Source organism: Syngnathus scovelli, chromosome 22 (assembly GCF_024217435.2).
Source record: "Syngnathus scovelli strain Florida chromosome 22, RoL_Ssco_1.2, whole genome shotgun sequence".
NCBI classification, from domain to species: domain Eukaryota; kingdom Metazoa; phylum Chordata; class Actinopteri; order Syngnathiformes; family Syngnathidae; genus Syngnathus; species Syngnathus scovelli.
The window spans coordinates 1,321,847-1,337,951 of record NC_090868.1 but is presented as its reverse complement, the minus strand read 5'-3'; the positions used below and the strand labels follow the sequence as shown (position 1 = coordinate 1,337,951).

The 16,105-nt window shown below is 49.9% G+C and overlaps 3 protein-coding genes across 4 annotated transcripts; 2 read left to right on the top strand and 1 right to left on the bottom strand.

The window, feature by feature from the left end:
* Positions 1 to 107: 107 nt before the first annotated feature.
* Positions 108 to 14,044, bottom strand: LOC125992287 (endosome/lysosome-associated apoptosis and autophagy regulator family member 2). 2 transcript variants are annotated; one of them, XM_049761197.1, is made up of 24 exons: positions 13,923 to 14,044; positions 12,652 to 12,714; positions 6,052 to 6,265; positions 4,995 to 5,115; positions 4,748 to 4,937; positions 4,531 to 4,678; positions 4,370 to 4,459; positions 4,196 to 4,301; positions 3,978 to 4,127; positions 3,702 to 3,790; positions 3,227 to 3,407; positions 2,918 to 3,046; positions 2,681 to 2,771; positions 2,510 to 2,612; positions 2,309 to 2,446; positions 1,959 to 2,231; positions 1,715 to 1,888; positions 1,434 to 1,641; positions 1,268 to 1,364; positions 1,102 to 1,203; positions 885 to 1,011; positions 629 to 807; positions 400 to 562; positions 108 to 335 (listed from the first exon to the last, which is right to left on the bottom strand). In XM_049761197.1, exons 3-24 carry the CDS (start codon positions 6,163 to 6,165, stop codon positions 264 to 266), a joined length of 3,045 nt encoding a protein of 1,014 aa, XP_049617154.1. In that variant the 5' UTR covers positions 6,166 to 6,265; positions 12,652 to 12,714; positions 13,923 to 14,044; the 3' UTR covers positions 108 to 263. The 2 variants fall into 2 exon arrangements, with proteins under 2 accessions (XP_049617154.1, XP_068505702.1); XM_068649601.1 differs by lacking the exons at positions 12,652 to 12,714; positions 13,923 to 14,044 and having other exon boundaries at positions 6,052 to 6,307.
* Positions 6,460 to 8,923, top strand: klhl42 (kelch-like family, member 42). The gene is made up of 3 exons (XM_049761209.2): positions 6,460 to 7,733; positions 7,829 to 8,022; positions 8,085 to 8,923. Exons 1-3 carry the CDS (start codon positions 6,970 to 6,972, stop codon positions 8,531 to 8,533), a joined length of 1,407 nt encoding a protein of 468 aa, XP_049617166.1. The 5' UTR covers positions 6,460 to 6,969; the 3' UTR covers positions 8,534 to 8,923.
* On the top strand, positions 9,489 to 15,889 carry nrip2 (nuclear receptor interacting protein 2). Its single transcript, XM_049761220.2, has 6 exons — positions 9,489 to 10,139; positions 12,789 to 13,043; positions 13,744 to 13,826; positions 13,962 to 14,059; positions 14,132 to 14,184; positions 14,258 to 15,889. The coding sequence occupies exons 1-6, from the start codon at positions 9,984 to 9,986 to the stop codon at positions 14,357 to 14,359; spliced, it is 747 nt and encodes a 248-aa protein (XP_049617177.1). The 5' UTR covers positions 9,489 to 9,983; the 3' UTR covers positions 14,360 to 15,889.
* Positions 15,890 to 16,105: the final 216 nt, after the last annotated feature.

Sequence of the window (16,105 nt, the reverse complement as noted above, 5' to 3'; positions counted from 1 at the left end):
CATATTGCCACCAAGGGGAGCACAGGTGAGCACAAGCAAACATCTGACGTCACAACTTAATCATCAAACATAAATTGAAGTGTTAACTCCAGGGAAAAATACGTTCATAGCTTAATAAAGGAGTTTATTAAATAAACAACACTTATATAAATACATGGCCCTTGAAAGAACCCAAATAAAAATGTATCAAAACAATACAAAGAGGTCAGTTTTTTCCTCCCCACACACCGAGGCGCATCAAATGGCAAGTGAGACCAGTATGACTAATCCAGGACCCAGCGATCCGCCTGAGAGCTGTTGAGCTGCACAGATTCACTGCTGTCTCCTTCTTCATGCTGAAAGACACCATTTGGCATTAAATTAGAAGTTTAAAAACGTCCTAAAGTGGCATACACACACCTTGTTGGCAATGGCGCGGAGCTTGCCCAGCAGGGAGGGCTTGCGGGTGTAGACGGTGTCGTCGTCGGGGTCTTCGCCCTCGTCCAGGCCGCAGCTATCGGCGGCGGGCAGCTCGCACTCCTTGTTGGCCGACATCACCAGACGGGAGTACTTGTACTCCAGCCTGTCGCGAGTACGTTACGTCACGTGATCACCCAAGGCAAACGTGGTCACAAGTATGAAGACGCACCTCTTGTTCTTCTTCCAAAAATAGCAGGTGAGGACGACGAGCAGCGCGGCCAAAAAGGCTCCGCCGCTCACGCCCAACTTGAGCCACAAGACCACGGACTCGCAAGGGGCGGAGCTTCTGGGAGGCAACGGGACGCCTTTGGTGCACAGCTTGGGCTCGTTCCACAAGTAAAATGTTTCCTGGAAACACATTGGGCGGATGATAGGAACTCCAGCACGTGACGTTATGATTACGAGTGTGCGGTGCACGCGGCTACCTGGATGCCGCCTTTGCAGGCGCCATCCAGCTGGTGGTAGTCGACTCGCGTGCAGAGCGGGCAGGCGCTGGCGCTCTCCCACAGGAAGTGGAAGGCGCAGCCGTCACAGGTTCCTGCAGGACAGGAGCTAGAAAAACCCCCACAAAAGATATTTTCATGATATGTTTCTGTATAAAATAAAAAAATGTCTCAACATTTTCACACATGCTTGACCGACCTGGGCACAGAGAGCTCGCCACGTTCTGATTTTTTGGGATTACAGCGAACCACGATGACCGAACTGCGGCCTTGATCGCAGGACGCCGTCACCTGTGTCGACCTGAAATGAAAATAACATGAAGAAATGTGTCACGTGGGTAGAAAAACACACATCGATTGTCTACCTGTAGAAGAAGTTGATGTCTGGAACATTGTTGGTGTTTTCCGGGAAGAGCCCTGGGTCAGCCCTCACGCCGTCCAGGAAGCGGTCCACAGTCGCTCCTGCGGGGGGCGCCAAACTAACACTGAGTGGCAGCCGAGCAGAACGGCGCCGTTCAAAAGCGGACCTACCGAGAAACATGTCGGCCAGGCGGACGGACTGCGAGGAAATGGCCGTCCGGAAGCCGCGCCCGTCGGCCGGGATGATGGTGGACTGGCAGATGAAGCCGTCCACCGCGTTGGCCAGCCGGGCGGCGCCGTCGTCGTTGCCCTGCTCGTCTTTGTTGAACACGCCGCTGAAGTCGGTCAGGTTGTTCCTGCACACTGCTGCTCTGCGGCCCTGTACGCACACGCATCGCCGTGGTTACGCCTACGAAATTTATTATCTTGTCAAAGGTTGCTTTTGAGTTAACCTGGTGGCCACACAGGCTGATGTTGAAAAGGTGAAGGTACTTGGTGCCCTTAGTGGTGAAGCTGGGCTCCAGGGTGAGCGAGGCCACGTCGCTCAGTGCGCTCAGGTCGTAGGTCAGCGTGCAGTTGTTGTGCAGGTGCGAAAAGGAGCAGTCGCTGTAGCAACGGGAATGCTCCTGGAGGATAACACACATTTATGGATTCTGTTCTTTTCTCTTGCCGCGTGTCGGTAGAGCGCTCGCTCACCCGGTCGCTGATGCTGGCGGGCCCGCACGGCACGCAGGCCTCGCGGCCGTAGGTGTGGCGCCCGGCCAGGTGCGTGCCGGGCGGGCACTCCTCGCATCGGTTGGTCTCGGTGTGGATGTAGAAGCCCGGCGGGCACGGCACGCACGTGGAGCCGGCTCGCCGGGAGCCGTCGGGGACCAGGGCGCACGCTCGGCATCCCGAGGCCACGCCCTCCAGCACGTTGGTCACGTGGATAGAGAAGAGCTTCACGTTGTCGGCCACGTAGCGACGCACCTGTGCAAACGGGACGCTTCATTAGGGGCACTCAGCGTCTGATCCCAGTTTGATTTTCTTTTTTTTTTTTAACTTACATCCAGAGCGTGATTGGTCCTCTGGAAGGCCCACGTGAAAGTGACAGAGTCGTTCCTGCTCATGCTGTGCGAATACGACTGGCGGATTTTGCTGCCCTCCCACGACTCCACCACGGTGGTGCTCTTGCTGTGCACGTCCTGCAGGGGGCGCCACAGGACAAGCGTGAAGCCGGGCCCAACGAATGACCTCCTTGCACTCACCATCATGAAGTAGAGCTGGCAGTCACCGCTGCAGAGCGTCTCAAATTCAAAGGTGATCCGCCCCACCTCGCCGCCGCTCATGCCCGACAGCGACGCTGGCACCCTGCGCCGAAAGAAAAACACGCCCCGTTCATGCGTGGGCACGCCGATGAGCCTCGCGGGCATCCTTACTTAAAGCCCGGCACGTGCAGGCTGAGGATAAGGTAGTCGTCGTCCGATGAGCCGGCTCCGCTTCGGACGTGGTCGCCCGCCACTTCCCAACCTGAACGTCGACACAAAGCCAAACATTTTTCGATCGGCTCCATCGAACCTATTTGTAGTTCTCGCAGCTCTTGCGCAACAAATCGGTTTGTCAAGTTGTGTCACTCTGAAAAACCGCAGCCAATGGACGCGCGCCAAAAATCTTACCGTTCATGCTGTCGCATTTGGAATTCCCCACGTTGAAGCAGGAAGTCTTCATGTTGGCCGGGAGGACGTTCCACCATCGAAACTCGTAGCCCAGGACCGGCTCTGTGCCCGAGGGGCACGCCGTGCACGCTGCGCACACGCACAAATGTTAAGAAATGCCCGTAAAGCGGGAAGAAAACACAATTCTCTCGACATTGGCGACGCATTGTGAAAACGTCTGTGACCCCCGACCTTCTTTTTCAGGCCCGACCAGTCGGGCGACATGCCAGGGGCCGAGATAACGCGGCAGCGGGCGCGCGTGAGCATTACCGTAGGTGCCGTCCGAGCGCGTCCCGGGCGGGCACGGCGAGCAAGTGGAGTCGTTGCTGTTGTAGAAGCCCGGGTTGCACGGCGGGCACGCTTTGCGGCGCTCCGAGGCGGGCAGCGCCACGGCGCCGGTGGCGTTCTCGTCGCAGATCTTAGGTTGCACCCAGCGGTACACCGCCTGCGTCTGCAGTGGAGGGGTGATAAAGAAAAAGAAAACTGATGGTTCAAACTTAATCCCAAAGCTGAATGAATATGCAATTTTGGAATGAATACTTGAAATACATGTCATATTTCCAATAACACACTAGATGAGCTTGGGGGGGGGGGGGCACAATTTCAGAGCTCTCATGTTTGTTTCTCTCCTTTGCATCTTCTCAATCTTAGCATTAGCATTAATTCCTTTCACACATGTGGACCTGGTATGAGTAACCAGGAAGAGTGTGTGTGTGTGTGTGCGTGTGCGCGTGTACACACTAACCTTTCCTTGGCTGTCACAAGGCGTGTGAATCTGGAAATAGTCTCTGTCGGCACACGGAGGCCTCACCTTGCACTCGGCCCATCCCTCCACTAAGACAATAACAATATTATAGTCGCACAATTATAATTAATTTGACTAACACCAAATGAAATTGCTTAATTTCCTGGAAGCTATGACTCTGCACTTTTACTTCCTCCACATCTCATGTTGCATAAATTCTTTGTCGATTTTTGACCAAGTGTACATTAGATTTGTGAAATGTGGATGCGTACGCACGTGAGTAGTGATTCGGTGGGCAGGCGGTGCAAGAAGTGGAGCCCTTGGCGGAGAAGGTGCCGCTGGGACACGGGCGACAAGAGGACGAGCCGGGGCTGGCGCTGAACCACCCGGGTCGGCAGGGAAAGCACTCGGACGTGTAGGCCACACCTTTTTACAATATTCCAAAAGATGAGCAAAATGTGGAACGTTGGCCACTTTTTTTTTTTCTTCTTGACCTTCTATTCTGATTTCCTTGAGCAGCACAGGTTTCGCCATCTTGACGCCCACTAGGATGCCCGTCGTTCTCCAGTACAGGATGTTGGTGCCGGCCCACAAGTTGATCTGCGACACAAGTTCGCATCAGAGTGTGTCCACGTGTACGTTGTGTGTTGTTGTCAACTTCCACTCACCGCGTGCGTTCCCCATTCTCCGTTGCTGGTCACCTTGATCCACTTCTGCTCGTCACTCTGGCTCATCTCCTGGCACTGCTCGTTCTGGACCTGAACACACGCACGCGGCGAGAGTCACTTGTTGGCTGACATGTGGCTGACAAGGACAAAAGTGTTCTCACGTAGAACTCAAAGAAGATGTTGTTGTCGGGGTACTGGTAGGTGAAGGAGACGGAGCCCTGCTTCTCCAGGTGGACCACGTAGACCAGCGAGACGGTGCACTCGTCCCGGTTGGACTCCAGGTACACGCCTTGCGGCGTCCACGTCGAGCTGCGCCGCAAAAGACGTCAATCGCTCAATTATCCCGCCTAACCGTGGGGACGAGAAAGATAAACGTACTTGCTGCACGCCTGGAAGTCGCCGTTGGGCGGCTTGGCGTTGAGGAAGCTGGCGATGCTGATGAATCCGCCGGGGAGGGCGTCCCACTGATCGAAGCGCAGGCCGCTGCCCAGCGAGTAGGAGCCGGCCGCGCACGGCGTGCACGACTGCGTGGACATTTCCAGGAACTTTCCGGCCGAGCACGAGAAGGCTGAACAAAAGCGAAATGAAGCCGGGAAAGAGCATTTCTAGGTGGCGCTAGACTCACTGCAGTCGGTTCCCCTGCTGGGGGGCGGGAGGCCCGAGCAGGTGCCCGGATTGAGCGGGATGGCCACCCTCCAGCGGGACCCCGTGGTGTCACACTCCGTGTACTGGTAGTAGTAGTCCATCTGCAGGGACATAACGGCCCTCGTTATGTTGCTAGCAATTATTAATGGACGGCGGAGCGGAGAAAGTGGCCTGGGTGACCCTGATCGCCATGGCAACTAATGGGCCGGAGCGGGAAAGCGCGGCCACAGGTTTGTTTAATGCATGTTTTGGCCGGAGGAGCAGCTCACTCAATTACGATATGCGGTCAGTCCTCGTGACAATATTTCTAGTGTGCACCGCTGAATAAAAAAAATCATTGTTCATTTCCATTTGCTAACTGAGGATAATGGATTGTTTTTGTTTACTTGTACACCCTGTGAGGCAACAAACAGGTTGGATGGGCATTTTTGAAATTCTTGACTTTTCACCACATTTCCCGTGTCATGTTTGCATGAGTTCCCAGCTCCTCTCGACGATCACCCGAGGCAACAGACGCACCTCGGCGATGCTTTCGCTTCCAGGCGGAAGCACAGGCGCCTGCAAATTAAAAGCGCCGCTCACGGCCGTGAAACCGATAAGCGGCCGAGGAAAAAAGACAAACAGCCAGCTCGCGCAATCTGTCGGTCTCCCGGGTAACTCGTGCCGGTTGCCATGGCGATGGATGAGGAAGGAGATGAGATTGGATGGGGGCAAGCCATAAAAAGGCAGCAGTGACAATAACTGAAGCTGAGTGGACGCACAAACCAAAAATTTGATTATATTCCATTACTGCTGAAGATAGCTGGTTAGTTTAGCACAAGCTTGGCTCGGGAATGGGCCCTTTTATGACAACACTTTTAAAATGATATCAAATGAATGGTATCAAATTAACAATTTGTTAAAGCTTCAATGTGCAATTCAACTATTTTGCCAACGTGTTATGCATAGCGACAAATTAAATATCACCACTGTTATTATTTATCAATGTTTTGCACTAATTTTACAAATGAATAATATGATCTATTGTGCACGCTTACCTCATCGCACGGCGGTAGCGTCGTGTCGGCGTAGGTTGTCTTGACAGCGGCGACGATGATGAGCATCAGCAGGCAGCGGGGGGACCAGGAGGCGCACGCCGGTTTCCACATCATCAACTCGGATAACGAACGGCGGACGGCTCGCTGCCTGGAGCCACAGAGTCAAAACGGTCCGGGCGTGTAACGCCCCAGTCATTGATGTGCCACCGTCTGCCTGTCACACGCAAATAAACACACCGACGTCAAGTCACAAGGAATGCACAGACGAGATGAGACGTCCGGTTTTCAAACTAAAAGCATAAACACCGACGTCAAGCCGAGAGGGAAGGCATACATGCCATCTCCCGGTTTCGAATTAAAAGACAATTGCCAAGAATGTTTCAAACGCCACCATTCCTGTATTTAAACCGTATTTAACGAGTTCTTCCAAACCATATTTTCCTAACGTTATTATCTCGAGTGAAAGAAGCAGAGAATGATCCAAATAACGAGCCAATCGAGTCAAACGCAGTAGCGTTCAAACACCGCCAGGCGGCAGAAGCATGAAAGTTAGCAATAAAGCCACCAACGACGAAGAGCGCTCGGAACCAAAACAATCCCAAAGTTGGCAGTGAAGGCTGACAAAATGGGATGCAAATCACCACGGTAGCTTTTGGAAGTTCTTTGCATCACTTAAACTACCACTTTTATCTTCGGGGGGTCTTTTATTGGACTCTTGCGGGGTGTTAAAGTGCGTTGCTGGCCTGTCTGTGGCCGGTTCTGTCTGGCGTCGTTTGCAGGTTAGCTTCCCCGGCTATAGAAAGTTGCTCCATGACGAGCCGTGGGCCAAACATGGCCATATTTGGAGCGGTTCACACCGGGGAGACGTAAACCAAATCCATTCAAGTCGGCCTGCTCGAGACGCGCACTCTTTTCGACATGTCATCGGAGCACAACATCGCCATCGTGATGGAGGACAAAAGATACGAGGTGAACAAGAGGAAGCTGATTGAGAAGAGCGACTACTTCCGTGCTCTGTACAGCTCGGGAATGAGGGAGTCCACGGAGGACTCCGTGCAGCTGCAGGGCCTCAGCGCCCCCGGCTTGGAGCTGGTCCTGGAGTTCATCAACACCTCCAAAGTAGAGATCGTCAACGAGACCCTGGAGGACCTGATCGAGACAGCATCCTTCCTGCAGGTCACCTCCATCCTCAAGGTGCTGATGGCAGAGATCCGGCTGGACAACTGCGTGGAGCTCTACACCTTGTCAGAGGTTTACGGAACTCACGAGCTGCGCAGCGCTTGCCTCAAATTCATGAGCTGCTACTACCACCCCATGATGAGGCGACCCGAGTTCTGCAGCCTCCCCCCTGCTGTCAGGGAGCAGGCCAAGGAGATGCGCATGAGGGGTGCCGCCACCCTGGTGGCCATGGGGGACTTCAGCAGCCTGTGCCTGGACATGCCGGACCAGGAAGAGCCCTGCTCCATGCTGAGGTACGGCGAGGCTGAGCAGCGCTGGAAGCCGCTGGCCAACAACCTGCCGGCGGACATGATCAACGTGAGAGGTTACGGCTCGGCCGTGCTGGACAACTACCTCTTCATCGCCGGGGGCTACCGAACCAGCAGCCAGGAGATCTCGGCCACGCACTGCTACAACCCCTGCAGGAACGAGTGGAACCAGGTGGCGCCACTCAACCAGAAGAGGTAACGTTAACATGGCTGGAGCGGCAGTTTGGCAGATCGCCATCAAGTTCTTTCAAGAGCCGTTAAGACCCTGACCCCTTTTTGCTGTCCTTCAGGTCCAACTTCAAGCTCCTGGCCGTGCAAGGGAAGTTGTACGCCGTCGGGGGACAAAGTCTGGGCACGGTGGAGTGCTACAGCCCGGAGAACGACTACTGGACCTGCGTGTCGTCCATGCCCGACCCACTGGCCGAGTTTTCGGCCTGCGAGTGCCAGGGAATGATCTACGTCATGGGCGGATACACGGCCAGAGGTGGGCGCAAAGGTCCAGTTTGCATCTGGCCATTTTCTGCTAACGTTTGTGTCTCGCCGTAGTGCGCAACACCAATCTTCTGCGCTACTGCCCTGTGTCCGACACGTGGACGGCGTTCCGCCCGTGCACGGTGCACGTGCGCAAGCAGCAGATGCTGTCGGTGGAGGACACTATCTACCTGGTGGGCGGCTACACGCACAAACTGGAGCACACGCGGCGCTGGCCCAGCGAGATGGAGGACGTGCTGACCGTGCAGTCGTACAACGTCACCACCGGCGAGTGGCTGCAGCTCAAGGAGAACACGTCCAAGTCGGGCCTCAACCTGACGTGCACGCTGCACAACGACGGCATCTACATCATGAGCCGCGACGTGGGGCTGTCCACCAGCATGGAGCACCGCGTCTTCCTCAAGTACAACATATTCAACGACGCCTGGGAGGCCTTCAGGCGCTTGCGAGCGTTCGGACAGAACATGCTGCTTTGCTCGCTTTATCTCCCCAACGTGCTGTGATGGAAGAGACTGCAGTTACATCTGCCACAGCATTGAGGCCAAATTAAGCTAAATTGCACTTTGTATTTCACACTCCAGACCTACAGGGGGGGCAGACAGATGTCAGTGGTCAAAAAACATCCAATAGTTAAGGTCAAAATGGTCATTATTGTTGGAATACAGGTTGCAGATGTTCATGACAAACCTTAAAAAAAAAAAGCATTCCTATGTTAAAGATAGAAAGAGTTGAAATTCTGTGACATTCAATTGCATACGTGCCTTTTCCATTACAAACTCGCTCCTCTCACAAAAAGCACAAAATGACCATACTGCTGTTTTATTGTTTTTTTTGGGCTGTTGCTAAAGTTGCAAAAGTTTGTTCTTTGAATAAAGGTGCTTTTCATTCCTCAATCTGTGTGATAAATTGAGAATTATAATTATTAATATAAATTAAATATTTTATGAATCGAAGTTGTTAACCTGGACTGAAATATATGCAAGCTTAAGACGGATAGAAATGTGGGTAGTGTGGACAGGTGGCCAACAGAGGGCGACAGAAACAACCCAGAAATCCAAGCTAAATAACGTTGAGCACTTAAGAATAACATTTAAAAATATGTCAAGTCATTTTCCGTCAGTAAAATAATTTTTACAAGTTTAAATCGCCTTCCTGACGCTATATTCTTAGGCTAATGGAAACTGTCTTCTGAAAAATCCAAACTGAATTAAACAATAGCAAGAAAAAAAGAGACAAATTAGGTGACAAAGTGTAATGCCAGCATCTGGCCAACAGGGGGAGACACAAACCAGCTAGCAATCCACCTTGATTCACCTCCATGAGGGCTCAACGACTTCTGTTTAATGTCGGATGCCATTATTAAAAATGCAGCTCAGGAGGTCGGAGAGTCGGAAATGCGTGTAGTTCAGACAAAAGGCCAACAGAGGGCGCCAACTAACACCTCGAAATCCAACCAAATCTAACCTTCACAAGGACTTAAGAATTCATGCACAAATTCCACACCAGACTGATGTCACGATTGAAAAATGCCTCCAAGGGTTAAACAGCTTTTCAATTGAGTGTTTAGTGGAGCGAAAGGGAACGATCGTTGCTGCACGATTGATTGGCTCAGGCTGCGTGGGGTCACACCTCCGCAGCGGGACCGCGGAGGCTCATCAGCGAGCATTCGCCAGGACGCCAGTTGCAAGTGAGCAAAACATTCGCTCTACATCGGTGTCTGACGAGAGCAAGAGGAGGGGGGAGGAGTGTCGAGGGAGGAGAGAAAGCAAGCGGGCGAGGGAGGAGAATCCGCTCGGAAGGAGACAGACGGGAAATCACGCAGGAGGATGCTCGACCACATCAGACCATCATCCAGGAGGAACACAACAAATCAGCACTGTTCTCCTTGAAGCTACATTGGTGTCTTTTGTTTCGGGGAGGGGGGGCCGGAGCGGGATTCCAGTTTTGAAGACCATGAGTGAGGCCAAAAAAGGTGAGCTGGCCATCCGAGATAAAGCCATCCTGCACCAGCAGCGCCGTCTCAAGCAGGCCACGCAGTTCACGCACAAGGACTCGGCTGACCTGCTGCCCCTGGACGGTCTCAAGAGACTGGGAACGTCTAAAGACCTGGTAAGTGCGCACACCCCGGAGGACATCAAGAATGAACTCGCTGGTGCCTCCACATGATCTTTATGGAGGAGCATAGAAAATGTCAGTCATTTGTAATGTCACTACTACGAGCAGGGACCTTTCAAAGGACCCAAGGACGCCTAACAATAACTCACGCTGGCAATTAAGCGAGTGAGTGTGGCCAGCAGCTGATCGCTGGCCAGCTTGACAGCATGATGGAAGATTTCAAGACAGCTCTTGACAGGCAGTTGAAGTTCATTGGGGCCACAGGGTGGAAACTCACATTTTGGAATCGTGTACAAATAACTTCAGAAGCTAATGCAGGAAGTAACCGAGGAAGCTAACACTGAAAGTTAGCGCAGCCGCTCCATCTATTTTGGCAATAAATTCTAAGCGCTAGAGTTATTTTTGTCCTGCGTTGAACCCAGGAAAGAAAAAACAGGGAAAGGAAATTTGAAATACCACGAAGTAAGCTATGAATGGTTAAAACTTGATTAGTTTTGAGGAGCTTAACACGCTAGTCATTTATTAGCTGCCAGCGCTCCAACCGCTACATCAGGGTCTTATGTTAAAACCAATTATCTGGAATGACGCTTGTGTCTGGGCAGATAGGCAAATTTGAAAAAGAAAAAAGCAATCTGTCAAGCATGGCGTTGACGATTTGAGCCGGCGGGAATGGAAATTGTCAGATGAGAGCCTGGGTCGCCGTTTAGCCGCTGAATACACTTGAGAAAGTCATTAAATGACAAGAATGACATCCTAAGGATGTCTGCGAGCCTGACAGCTATTTATTTAATCTTTTTAGCATTTTCTCTCTGGATGAAAAGTAGCAAATTAGCATGGCAAGTCGGGTATAGAAAGATACAGATCGAGACACAGAGCTGACTGTCATTAGCGTTGGAGTCACTAGCTTGTGGTCGACAAGCTAGCAGTTGGCTCGCTAGTAGTTTGATTCTGATAAATGTCTTCGGAAAAAAATTGATTTCAAAATCAGGGTGGAAAATGGGAAGCATTGTTAACACTTATAAATAATGAAATAGTAATTGGCAGTTAAATGTCATCCTGCACGAGAATCCACCGCCGGCCTTTCCGTTCTGATGTGTAATTCAGCAGTGTTGGTTACGCAACGTTTGTTTTTTGTTCTCTTTTGCCCGAGGGTTAGTGGGTGCCGAGTGGCGAGCATCAGCGAACATGTTAGAAAGAAAAAAAAAAAAATGGCCGTCCTCTAAAGCAAGTGAAACGTCGTCTTGAGGACACGTGCAACCCGAGGGGGGGGTTATTATGCAACCATGCGTGCATTAAATGTAAAGACAAAGCGCAGATGTGTGGGAATTGTTAGCTCAACATCTGAGTCCAGTGACACAAACCACCTGAGCTCCACATACACCGCCATCTTGTGCATAAAACATCAAAATGGAAGGGAACGTCGAGTCCAGAAGAGGTGCCACATGGAGGCAGATGGACCAGAGTTGACTTAATCCTGCAGCAGGTGTTTTATATTCATCTCCAAATATGAGGGTTTTTTTTTTTTCCCCAGCAGGCAGCAGCAGCAGCAGAGCAGCACTTCAAAGTCAAGCACACTCACAAGAACCATTATGGCAGTAAAATATAGGCAGCTTAAATGTACCCTGGCTGCGTTCGTATTATTATTCTCCACAGGACAATTAGTATCCGTGCTAATGTGAGTGTTTTTTGTGTGTTCCGCTGGAAGTTGGGCAGCTAAAAATAGTCGACTCAAACAACCCCAACAACGGCAGTGAAGTGCAAATAGATAGTTTAAAATCGCTGACGAGCTACAAGCTAACAACTTCTCGACTTTTAAATACGCTGAGCACAGCATAATAAATGACTACATAACAGCTTGACACAAAAGCAAATCGCTAACTCAACAGTTGAGTAATTGCTCACCGGTTAGCAGCCATGAATTCGATAAAAGATAAAAAGTAGCAAGCCACTAGTCATATCTTATTTTGAGGTGTTTCCTCTGCGCAGGGAAGCAGACAGTTAGGATAAATTCAATCTACGAGCGCAATTCAATTTCGATCGTTGTCTGTTTGTGCTCCGGGCGCCTGCAACCCTGCCACAAATAACGTTAGGATGCAAGCGGCCAGCAGGCGGATTGGAGAGTCGCCACTTTATTAGGCACGATACACATCCGTGGAAAATTTGCAGTATTCATTTAATAGGCGACCTTTCACCCAGAGTGCTATTAGGGTGTTCTTGGGATGCTTGAAAGGAGTTATGCTAATATAAGTTAGCATGTATTTGTTATTCTGTGTCTGGCAATTAGCAGGTGTTTTGGATTTGCCAGATGCTTTCTGGCTTGTTTAGGCTAGTTAGTTAGCAATTAGCGTTAGGGGCCCAATTAGAATTGACGGATAAATCCCAAGACTGTGAGCCTGAGGAGATTCTGAGTGGCCCCAAATATGGAGTGCAAAGGGAGTGCAGGGAGCCTTTTTTTGCCATTTTGATGTTCAGCCAAGCAGACAATGTACTCGCTTCCTCATCTTACCGTTCCGCGGCTGCCAAACGCGCCTGCCTCCCTGGTGGAGCTGAGCATCTTCCCAGATGGACACTGAAAGGCAATTTGAGACAAGGCCAGACGTGAGAGGACTGGATTACATCCATGACACTGGTTTATTTCCATAGCAACCCCACAGCATCGTGCAGCGCCGCCTCCTAGAGGGCAACATCACGCGGCTGCGGGGCGAGGCCCGAGACCCCGCCGCACACGTCCGCTCGCCGCTGGCCGACGACGGCAAGGACGGGCAAGCGGACGGTGAGGACGAAAGCGCCGACGACTCCTCGGCCGAGAGCGACAAGAGTCTGCGATCGGACGATGACGGCGGCGACGCGGCGGCCTCCGAAACGACACGTCTCGCCGCTCTGCGCGTTCACTGCAAGGTAGCCAAAATTTAAACTGTTTAATTTTGGTAAAAAAATTACAGTTAAACTACGTGAAATATTTGTGCAACCTTTTCAGCACTATTCAACATTTTTATTTTTTTTGCTCACACGCAGCTAAGTGCTCCATCTCGTGTGGTTTACTTATCCAACATCTATTTTTAAACTTCACTGCAAGAAGAGAGATTTTAGCACGGAGACAAAAGACAGAAAAAAAAAAAGAAAGACCGAGCCTTTTGCGGTGTTGCTGATAAGCTGCTCTGCCTTCGTGGATAAAAGGCAGGCTCAGCTTGAGCACTTCAAAACAATGGAGAAAAAAATGCTGCTTTTTTTTTTTTTCCTCAAGGGGGAAAATAACCCGAGGGGCTGAAGTGCAGCGGCTATATTGATTTAACGGGCATTCTGAAAAAGAACACCTTCAAACCAAAATGGACGGATGTTTTTTTTTCCACTTGGGGGTTTGAGTTGCCTGTGGGAACCTTACAATTTGTAATTTTTCAACAGGTGTGTGGAAATTCAGTTTAAGCTACAGAATGGCTGACTTAATATTAGCTGACGCAGCATTGAAGAACATCCTGTCCATGTTCCATTAAGTCCATTCGTAAACGATGATTAACCACCAATTGCGACGACAACAAGTCAGCACAAATCAGGCATCCATTTTGTGTTTTGACGACAACACTCCATTTTGTGTTCTCAGTGCTGCGAGCGTCAAGTGACACTTTCGTTAAACACCAACAGCGTAGACAACCACATCTCGGCGTCCTGCTGCCAACGGCTCGGGTAAGAACGTCCTCACTAAATCGATATATTCAATTAAATTCTTTTGTGTGTATCATACATCATTTCGAAAAACAAAATGTGAGGTTGAACTCTTACTTCCAATTTGAAGTTGGTGATGTTGTGGTGTTCCATCAGGCTCTCGGGGACCGGTTGGGTCCAAAGCGGCGGCTCGGTGAACGACCTCAAGCTTCAGCTGGGCTCAAAGACGATCCAGTGCTCTGCTTTGGTCCAAGGTACAACCAGGAAAAGCATTTAAAAACCTTGGCTTTTGCTGAAGAGCTTGAAAAATTATTTTTACCTCTTAGAAGACGAGACGTGCGAGCTGAGCCTCGGCCTGCACACTCTGCTCAAACTCAAAGTAAGCGAGAATAAAAAAAATACAACTCAAGAGAAAAAGATGAGTGAATATGATCAATACTTGCTTTCTGCAGTGCTGCCTGGACCTGAACCGCCAGGTTTTGAAGCTAGGGGGCGACGCTGAGGAGCTTCCCTTCCTGAGTGACGAAAAACCCGACAGCGCGAAAAAGGTGTGAGCGCCCCCCGCTGCCGCATCGCAACGGTTTGGGACCGCCTGGCAGTTCACGCCGCCAGAGCCCGGATGAGCGTTAGCCGCGCAAGAAATTAGCCTGAGCCCATGTGTGTTAATTGGCACTTCTCAATCAATTAATCTGAGATTATTGAGAGAACGGGATTTTTTTGGTGACTGGAATTCAATTAATCAATTTCGTTGGCCTTGCCTAAATGTTAGCTTAGCCTAGCTTCGTGTAAGAACCAAAACCGGACTCCCAATGAGTAAAAAATTCTAAATCAAAGGCCAACTAACTAGCAGTAGGCTATGCTAGGCTGATTAGCGTGTGAACTCACTCACATAGGAAGCGACTGCACTCGCCAAATGTTTAGACATCCCTCTACCTCCTCGACAAACAACGACAGAAGAATTTAAACTGACCTTTGAAACCAGCCGCACACTCAGCGACCTCATCCTTCCATATTTAAACCAAAAGAATTCAGGCTCATATTTTTTCAAGACATACACAAAAATTCCCAACTGAACGGCGACATTGTACGAATTATCGTTCATTTCAACAATTCATTGATTTCAGTTCACGTGCAATTTCTCCAGAAATTGTTTTGTCGCTCGGTGCGCGGCTGGCTTCGGCAAATCCTCCAAATAAAATTAGCTCGTCACACGTTTATATCCGAGTCACACTGAAATGGGAAAACATTCCATGTGCATGACGTTGTGGCGTTCCGCCTGCATGTTCGTGTACTTGTCTGATTGCGTGAACCCCAGGAGTGTGTGTGTGTGTGTCTGTGAATGTGTGCATGTGTGTTTTTCTGGCTCACACAGAGGAAAAAAAAAAAAAAAGCCGAGCGGGTACAAGCTGCCAAACAAGCTGCCTTCCCACGCCGCCTTTGTCACATCTTTAAAAGCTTTGCATCTTTTTGGAATCATTCTGTGCATTTTAGCGCCTTTGAGACCTCCACGTTTGCCTCTTTGATCTTTTCTTAAAGGTAGCTAACTTTGGAAGTAGAGCATTTACTATTTAGTAAAAAAAATAAATAAATGCATTGAAGGATTCTGTGAACCACAGATGTTACACAAACATCATTTACGTAAGCTAAACAAAAAAATCAGCTCAAACTTAAATTCAATTAAAAGAAAATTAAATTTGTTGGTAAATTGACTTGTCTGTCATTCAATCAAAAAAAATTCTTATGCAATATAAATTCACCAAACCAGATAAGCTAAGAGCTAGCCTAGCTTCTTCATTTTTTTCTATTTAAATTTGCGGCACGACACTGCCTCTCAAAGGTCAGCCCGGGTACTACGCCACACTTATACGAAACGATGCCCTAAAATACGTCGATGTGAATTATTGCACATCTGTGGTTGGCAGATTATCAATGCAGCCGCTTGTTTTTTTTTGTTTTGGATTTTGCCCTCCGTCACCCAGTGCCGTTATGTCACGACAGGTTTATTTTTGCCGTTTCTCCTTGCTCTTCTTCTGTACAAGCGTATTTTCTCTGGCTGACAAATAAAAAGATACGTATTCTGGCTAGCTCTGTGCATCTTTCGCTCTATTTTTAAAGGGCACACGTGTTGAATATATGTCTGTCTTATCTGCGCCCGAGCAGACGGCTCGCGGCTTGCCAAAGGTTACCTCGCTCATTCCCATTATCGGCAAAAAAAAAAGCTCCAAAATACGTGACTAAATAAGGACTTGCGACTGAGGGAGGAAAACAAATTGTACTTTCCTCATTTAGCAACATAAGAG

Excerpts from the sequence above, each read along its gene's own strand:
- klhl42 (XM_049761209.2), top strand. The coding sequence starts at position 6,970 with ATGTCATCGGAGCACAACATCGCCATCGTGATGGAGGACAAAAGATAC. Across the intron at positions 7,734-7,828 it reads GCGCCACTCAACCAGAAGAG|GTCCAACTTCAAGCTCCTGG; the intron begins GTAACGTTAACA and ends GCTGTCCTTCAG. Across the intron at positions 8,023-8,084 it reads GGGCGGATACACGGCCAGAG|TGCGCAACACCAATCTTCTG; the intron begins GTGGGCGCAAAG and ends GTCTCGCCGTAG.
- nrip2 (XM_049761220.2), top strand. The coding sequence starts at position 9,984 with ATGAGTGAGGCCAAAAAAGGTGAGCTGGCCATCCGAGATAAAGCCATC. Across the intron at positions 13,044-13,743 it reads CTCTGCGCGTTCACTGCAAG|TGCTGCGAGCGTCAAGTGAC; the intron begins GTAGCCAAAATT and ends TTGTGTTCTCAG. Across the intron at positions 14,060-14,131 it reads GTGCTCTGCTTTGGTCCAAG|AAGACGAGACGTGCGAGCTG; the intron begins GTACAACCAGGA and ends TTTACCTCTTAG.
- LOC125992287 (XM_049761197.1), bottom strand. The coding sequence starts at position 6,165 with ATGATGTGGAAACCGGCGTGCGCCTCCTGGTCCCCCCGCTGCCTGCTG. Across the intron at positions 4,938-4,994 it reads CAGCAGGGGAACCGACTGCA|CCTTCTCGTGCTCGGCCGGA; the intron begins GTGAGTCTAGCG and ends GCTTTTGTTCAG. Across the intron at positions 336-399 it reads TCCGCGCCATTGCCAACAAG|CATGAAGAAGGAGACAGCAG; the intron begins GTGTGTGTATGC and ends GGTGTCTTTCAG.